Raw genomic sequence first — 8535 nt, 5'->3', positions numbered from 1 at the left:
AAATTTATCTTTATTGTAATTATTTTGATTTTTTTCCTTCAAAACCTAAACGTGAATTTTTTACAGAATTATTTCTGTTCCAATTGTTTTGCTACTACAGTATTTGTGTCCAGCCTAATTGGTATTGTTCATTTTGTGAAACATCCTATAATTATTTGGAGAGATAATATCTTAGTTGATCTTTCTCAAAAATAATATCTTAGTTGATCACTCAACTATAAATTTTTTTCTCAGAAAATCACTCTAACTTTGATTTTGAATACATGAGTCACTCAACTACGATTTTTTCTCTCAGGAAGTGACCCAACTTTGATTTTTAACCAAAATATCACTCAACTATGAAAGTTTTACTTACAAAGTCAATCAATCTATTTAATTGATTTTTTCATTATAATTTGCTAATATGAAATTTTTATTTAAAATCAAAATTTAAAAATTTTAAGAAATAAAAAGACATCTATTCAATCCATTTTAATGATCCGACTAAAAATATTTACAAAGTAATTACTATGTTAGTTTTAGTTTTTTTAATGTATTTATGATGTAAAGCTCTATTTCATTTGTTGAAAGCTGCAGTAGAAAATGTTTTGATGTGAAGTGCAAACACTTGGAGTTTTCATTTGCCAAATGAGACTCGTTTAATATAAGTTTTCTTAATTAAGTATTCATATTTATGTATTTTTTAAATATGCAGTAAAATCAAGGTGTTCTTTTAGTTCTCACTTTAGATTGAGGTTGAAAATAATGAATTAGATTATTCATTTGCAATAAAAGAAAAGATACTTGAAGGTTTCTTTTTGTTAGATTGTTTCGTGGAATTTGCTTATGTTGGTTTTTTGGAGTTATTTTTTTTGCTCAACTGTAAATACCATTAACAAACAAAGGGCCGATACACCTATAGAGCACCTAAAATTCATAGCCACCTTCTAGGAAAGGTTCTATGCCTTTTAGGCCTCCAACTTGACAAGAGAACTAGTTACGTGGAAATATGTTGAATCAGCCTATAACTTCTATGAGCTTTCTTGGATCCTCTAAACAATGCTATTCTCTCTGTAAATTCTGTTTTTATCTGTGCAGTTACTATCTCACTATTGACAGTTGTGTTTCTATACAACTTCTAGTTCCTTGCCATCCAAGTGCAGTAAACTATGGCACTCCAAATTGCTGCAAATACTTCTTTATAGAATTGCCTCTAATGCTTCCGCTTGATCCTTTCTAGGACTTGTCTCACCTCACCTCACCTGGGTAAACTTGCATACCACCCCATGATAAAATTTCAGCTTTAACTTGTCCCAATCAAGTGCAATGGGCGAAGAGATTGATCAAATACAAAAAATAAAAATATTATGTAAAAAATTACCAAAATTATACTTCCCAGACGAAAACAAAAAATTCATATACATAGTAGAATCAGATGCTAGTGAAATAAGTTACGGAGGAGTATTAAAATATAAATATGAAAAAGAAAAAATAGAACATCATTGTAGATACTACTCAGGAACATTTACAAATCCCGAAATAAAATGGGAAATAAATAGAAAAGAGTTATATGCACTATATAAATGTTTATTAGCTTTTGAACCATATATAGTATATAATAAGTTCATTATAAGAACAGATAATACGCAGGTGAAATGGTGGATTACAAGATTCAGTAACAAAAAAAAAAATACGAAGACTAGTATTAAATATACAGAATTTTACATTTACAATAGAAGTAATAAGTACTAACAAAAATGTCATTGCAGACTACATATCAAGACAAAGCTACACAGACGGACCTAGACAAAGATGAAAAAATATTCAATGCTATAGCAATGCTTTGTACAAAGATAGATAATATGGACAAAGAGATACAAAAAATGAAAGGTCAGCAGCATGACGGTAAATATGCGGAGCTAAGTCGATCGGAAGACTTAAAAATTCCAGAGCTAGAAGGTGACGCTGGGAAACACCGAAAAACCCAAGCTAACAATTTATTACATGCAGCTACAGGTAGCACATCATATACAAAAGAGGAGAAAAGATATGTCAATACAAATATGAACAAGATATTCGAAAAACCATTTATACCCAAAAAACAAAACCCCATATTTGTACCACCTCAAATAAATACCTATAAGGAAAGTCTAAACCAGGACAAAAAGACCTATAACCATATAACCAGAGCATATATAGAAAATATCCACAAAATACAAACCTTTTTAAATAAAAACCCCAGATCAAAAACTATCCAAAATCCACATGAAGATTATATTACTCAAGCTTTGCAAGGATATAATAAACTAATCGCTTTACCTAAGACAAATGCAAACCTAATAGCAACTTGCTATAACTATGGATTATTGAACACAGTATATACCCAAACTGGAGATGAAATAGCTACGATACCAGAATTACATAAAGCATTCATGAACTACAAGAGAATAACTAAAGGAACTTTATTTTATATAAAGTTTTATTCAGCACCAGCAGAAATACTTTACGACGAAATAAAACCGATTATACAAGTTATAAAAATTGGACTAACTAGAGAAATGATAATACCGGAAAAAATAGAGGAGCAAGAGGAGATACAAAAAGTAGAGATACCAGCATTCTATGCAGGAAAAAGAATTATTGGAATAGCTACTATACTGAATGAGTTAACATCTAATTATTTGAACAACAATTCAATATGGAGTTATTATTCACGGGAACAAACAATGATATATTCGAATTGTCGAGAATTTAGAGCAGCAGATATGGAAGAACTCAGGCAATGGGCACTAAGTCTACTAAAACCTGAGCAACAACCTACAACAAGAGCTATAAGGAAGGATTTTATCTCTTCAGAAATAATGACCAGATACTGCAAAACTATTGGTCATAAATACCCAGATCATCAATGTTCCAAATGTCAAGGCGAAGATAACGTGATCCCAGACGTGCAGCTAGAATAAAAACAAGAAGTGACAAGACCGACAAGATATTTATGACCAATAGTTTTGCAGTATCTGGTCATTATTTCTGAAGAGATAAAATCCTTCCTTATAGCTCTTGTTGTAGGTTGTTGCTCAGGTTTTAGTAGACTTAGTGCCCATTGCCTGAGTTCTTCCATATCTGCTGCTCTAAATTCTCGACAATTCGAATATATCATTGTTTGTTCCCGTGAATAATAACTCCATATTGAATTGTTGTTCAAATAATTAGATGTTAACTCATTCAGTATAGTAGCTATTCCAATAATTCTTTTTCCTGCATAGAATGCTGGTATCTCTACTTTTTGTATCTCCTCTTGCTCCTCTATTTTTTCCGGTATTATCATTTCTCTAGTTAGTCCAATTTTTATAACTTGTATAATCGGTTTTATTTCGTCGTAAAGTATTTCTGCTGGTGCTGAATAAAACTTTATATAAAATAAAGTTCCTTTAGTTATTCTCTTGTAGTTCATGAATGCTTTATGTAATTCTGGTATCGTAGCTATTTCATCTCCAGTTTGGGTATATACTGTGTTCAATAATCCATAGTTATAGCAAGTTGCTATTAGGTTTGCATTTGTCTTAGGTAAAGCGATTAGTTTATTATATCCTTGCAAAGCTTGAGTAATATAATCTTCATGTGGATTTTGGATAGTTTTTGATCTGGGGTTTTTATTTAAAAAGGTTTGTATTTTGTGGATATTTTCTATATATGCTCTGGTTATATGGTTATAGGTCTTTTTGTCCTGGTTTAGACTTTCCTTATAGGTATTTATTTGAGGTGGTACAAATATGGGGTTTTGTTTTTTGGGTATAAATGGTTTTTCGAATATCTTGTTCATATTTGTATTGACATATCTTTTCTCCTCTTTTGTATATGATGTGCTACCTGTAGCTGCATGTAATAAATTGTTAGCTTGGGTTTTTCGGTGTTTCCCAGCGTCACCTTCTAGCTCTGGAATTTTTAAGTCTTCCGATCGACTTAGCTCCGCATATTTACCGTCATGCTGCTGACCTTTCATTTTTTGTATCTCTTTGTCCATATTATCTATCTTTGTACAAAGCATTGCTATAGCATTGAATATTTTTTCATCTTTGTCTAGGTCCGTCTGTGTAGCTTTGTCTTGATATGTAGTCTGCAATGACATTTTTGTTAGTACTTATTACTTCTATTGTAAATGTAAAATTCTGTATATTTAATACTAGTCTTCGTATTTTTTTTTTTGTTACTGAATCTTGTAATCCACCATTTCACCTGCGTATTATCTGTTCTTACAATGAACTTATTATGTACTATATATGGTTCAAAAGCTAATAAACATTTATATAGTGCATATAACTCTTTTCTATTTATTTCCCATTTTATTTCGGGATTTGTAAATGTTCCTGAGTAGTATCTACAATGATGTTCTATTTTTCTTTTTCATATTTATATTTTAATACTCCTCCGTAACTTATTTCACTAGCATCTGATTCTACTATGTATATGAATTTTTTGTTTTCGTCTGGGAAGTATAATTTTGGTAATTTTTTACATAATATTTTTATTTTTTGTATTTGATCTTGATCTTTTTTATCAAAATAATATTCTACATCCTTCTTTAATTTTTTATGTAAAGGTTTAAGATTTTCTGCTAGGTTAGGTATATATTCCCTTACTTGGTTTATTAATCCTAAGAATGATTGTAATTTCTTTTTTGTATCTAATTGTTCTTCTGAATTTATTATTTTCTGTACTATATGGTTTTGCATTTTTATGTCATTCTTATCTATTTGTATTCCTAAAAATTCTATTTGATTTTTCATTATCTCTGCCTTTTTCTTACTTAAACTTATTCCTGAATATGTTATGATATGTATAAATTTTTCTAATAATCTTATATGGTCTTCTTCTGTTCGTGAATATAACAATATATCATCGATGTATACTATACAATTTTCTAGTTGATTAAAATAATTATCCATAAAAAGTTGGTATCTTCCTGGTGCATTTTTATATCCAAAAGGTAGTACGTTCCATTCATAGAATCCTTGTGGTACTGTAAAAGCTGTTAATTTTTTAGATTCTTTTTCTAATTTTAGATGATAAAATCCTGATTTACAATCAAATTTACTAAAATAGTTATATCCTTGTATTTGTCTTACTTTTAATACTTTATTAGGTATAGGATAATTATATGTTTTTGTTTTTGCATTTAGGTTTCTGTAGTCAATAACCATACGGCTTTTTCCTCTTTTTTGTTCACTATGTTTATTTACTATGAATGCTGGACTCGTATGCTTACTATTACTTTCTTGAATATATTTGTTATCTAATAATTCTTTTATATGCATTTTGAATTCTTTTAAATCTTCAAAATTATATTTTAATGGTTTCTGGGTAATTATGCTATTTTCATCAATTAGTTCAATTTTTATTTTTGTTTTGTGTTTTTCCCATCCTTTTAAAGGATCTTCGCTATATAATGTCTCTAATTTTTCTTGAATCATTTTTATTTTATCTATTGAAAATATAATTAATTCTATATTATGTGTACTTTCTTTAATGTTTTCTAGTTTTTGAGTGATTTTTTCACTTCCTTTTATCCATGGTGTAGGTTTTCTGTTTTTATTACTTACTCTTTTTGCTCCTATCTTTTGCTTACATGGTGTAGTAAACCACCAGTGTGTTTTTGTTATTACATGGGGATATAGTTTTTCTAGAAAGGGCATTCCCAAAAGCATATCTTTATTTATAAATTCATAACTATATATGTCTTCTATAGTTAATATTTTATCCCATATTTGCAACTTTATATTTTTTGCTTTATATGTTATCATACTTTCTTCATTATTAAATCATGTTACTACTATAGGTGTTTTTAGTTTCTCCCATTTTTCATTTGGTAGACAATTATGTTTACACATGTTTGCTTCTGCTCCTGTATCTAACATTGGAGTATAATATCTGTTATAATAATTTTCTACTATTATTTTTACAAGTATATAAATTTTCATATTACTCTTTTTATTGTGACTTTCTTATTTTTATATGTTATAATTAACTGTGTATTTTCTAAGTTGTATGGTTTCATTTCTTCTAACCATTTTATTCCTAACGTTATATTGTCTTCTTGGTATATTTTAAATTTTATTGATACAATTATTCCTCCTATTATAACTTCTTTTTGAGCTGTTTCTTCTACATGTAGTAGTTCTTTTGGTAATTCCGAGCATGTTTGTTCTTTTATAGTTATCTCTTCTTCTGATACTAGTTCTCTTGGCATATAATTTTCTTCTTGTCCAGTATTTATTATGATAATATGTTTTCTTTGTTCTATTATTCCAATTATATAGTAATGATATGGTTCGATTTCCTTTATCACTTTATATTCTACTGATTTTCTTGAGGGTTGAGATGTGGCAATATCTTTATCTTCTATATTTTTTATTCTTTTTGATGTACTTATTCTATCACTTACTATTTCTAAATCTTCTTCTATATCTATTTCTTTGTAACTGTAATCATTATTATCTATAACTGTAACAATTTTTTCAAAAGGATTTTCTATTTTTATTTTATTAATTTTATTTTTTGCTGTTATCTTATATTTTGTGGTTAATACGTATAGATTTTTACAACGAGCTGTAAATATTTTACTTCATGGAGCTAATTCTATTCCTGACATTTTCCAATATAATACTAACGATTTATCTATATTTCTGTTTTCTATTGCTACTGAATAATTAGCACTTATTATAAATTTAAATTTTTGGTATATTAAATTTCCTTTTACCGCACTTATTATGCTTTTTTCTATTGGTTCTATTATTCTATCATCTGCCAAATATATTTCTATTGGTGTATCTATTCCTTCTCTGAAACAGGCTTTTATTAATATCTCTGTTCCTCCTAAGTGTACGTATTTTATGGGGTCTTTAGCTTTAATTGCTTGTATTTCTTTATTTATTATACGTTTGTTTATTATAGGTATCCGTGCTTTTCCTTTGGTATATTTACAATCTATTATGTGTTCTTTTTGACTTACCACATAATACTCTTCTTTTTGTTTTTTAAATATATTTCTTATTACTGGTATTTTAAATATTTATGTATTATAAAAATAAAAAGAAATATAATAAAAAATATAGATCAAAATATAAATATAAAAAACCAAGAAGAAGGTACTATGTAAAAAACTACTAAACCAAAAGACCATATAGATCAAAAAGAAAACTAACGGAATGTACTTCTTATAATTGTGGAAAATTAGGACACATAGCTAGAGATTGTAAATTACCTAAAAATCCAAAGAAAAAACAAATATCAGAAATAATAATAGACGATGAAAAATATACGCAAATAGAATACATAGATTATGAATTAAAAAGTGAAGACAATATATATGAATTATCGGAAAATGAAATGGAAAATAATTCAGTAATAGAATCAGATAATGAATACGATATCAATGACTGAAAAAGATATACAAATAATAACTAAAGAAACATATCAAGATGAAGAATCGACAGAACAAAAAATAATATTTGATAATAATATATTTGAACAAATAAAAGGAAAAGAATTAGACCTAAGCATAGCAAAAATATTCGAAATACCAACAATAAGAAACTGGTTTAAACGACAAAAAGAAGAATATTATGTAGTAAGTCAAAGAGAACATATCATAGATTGCAAATACACTAAAGGAAAGGCCAAAATACCAATAATAAATAAACGAATAATAAATAAAGAAATACAAGATATTAAGGCTAAAAATCCAATTAAATATGTACATTTAGTAGGAACATAAATACTAATAAAAACATGTTTTAGAGAAGAAATAGATACACCCATAGAAATATACTTAGCAGATGATAGGATTATACAACCCATAGAAAAAAGTATAATAAGTGCGGTAAAAGGTAACCTCATATACCAAAAATTTAAATTTATAATAAGTGTCAATTACTCAGTAGCAATAAATGACAAAAATATAGATAAATCGTTAGTATTATATTGGAAAATGTCAGGAATAGAACTAGCCCCGGGAAGTAAAATATTTACAGCTAGATGTAAAAACTTGTATGTTTTAACGACAAAACATAAAATAACAGCAAAAAATAAAATAAAAAAAATAAAAATAGAAGATCCTTTTGAAAGAATAGTCACAGTCATAGACAAGAATGACTATAGTTATAATGAAATTGATATAGAAGAAGATTTAGAAATAGTAAAAGAAAGACTAAGTACATCAAAAAGAATAGACAATGAAATACCCCAACTTTCATAAAAAATGAGTACCTCAAGAAGAATAGAGAAAACCCCACAAAAATCAATGGAAGAAGAAATAAAACCACATCATTACTACATAACGGGAATAATGGAACAACGAAAGTATTTAATATTAATAGATACAGGACGAGAAGAAAACTATATTACAAGAGAATTAGTGACGGAAGATGAAATAATAACTATTGAGCAATCATGCCCCGAACTACCAAAAAGATTAATGTATACCGAAGAAACTACAGAAAAGGAAATAATCATTGGAGGAGTACCAATAGTGATAAAATTTAAAATATATCAAGGAAA

At 27.9% G+C, this 8535-nt stretch overlaps 2 protein-coding genes across 2 annotated transcripts; one reads left to right on the top strand and one right to left on the bottom strand.

The window, feature by feature from the left end:
* Positions 1 to 1736: 1736 nt before the first annotated feature.
* Positions 1737 to 2942, top strand: LOC125817159 (uncharacterized). Its single transcript, XM_049496717.1, has one exon. The coding sequence runs from the start codon at positions 1737 to 1739 to the stop codon at positions 2940 to 2942; it is 1206 nt and encodes a 401-aa protein (XP_049352674.1).
* A 5-nt stretch (positions 2943 to 2947) lies between these two features.
* Positions 2948 to 4108, bottom strand: LOC125817069 (uncharacterized; the record flags this gene model as incomplete). The annotated part of the gene is made up of 1 exon (XM_049496650.1): positions 2948 to 4108. A coding segment is annotated over exon 1 (1161 nt), but the record flags the coding sequence as incomplete, so codon positions are not given.
* Positions 4109 to 8535: the final 4427 nt, after the last annotated feature.

The sequence above is a fragment of the Solanum verrucosum genome, unplaced genomic scaffold, assembly GCF_900185275.1.
Source record: "Solanum verrucosum unplaced genomic scaffold, falcon-dt-bn FXZP01000094.1, whole genome shotgun sequence".
Classification (NCBI taxonomy): Eukaryota; Viridiplantae; Streptophyta; class Magnoliopsida; order Solanales; family Solanaceae; genus Solanum; species Solanum verrucosum.
This window is presented reverse-complemented; position numbering and strand designations above follow the sequence as displayed.

Bases quoted from the DNA above. Each gene is read 5' to 3' on its own strand.
- LOC125817159 (XM_049496717.1), top strand. From the start codon at position 1,737: ATGTCATTGCAGACTACATATCAAGACAAAGCTACACAGACGGACCTA.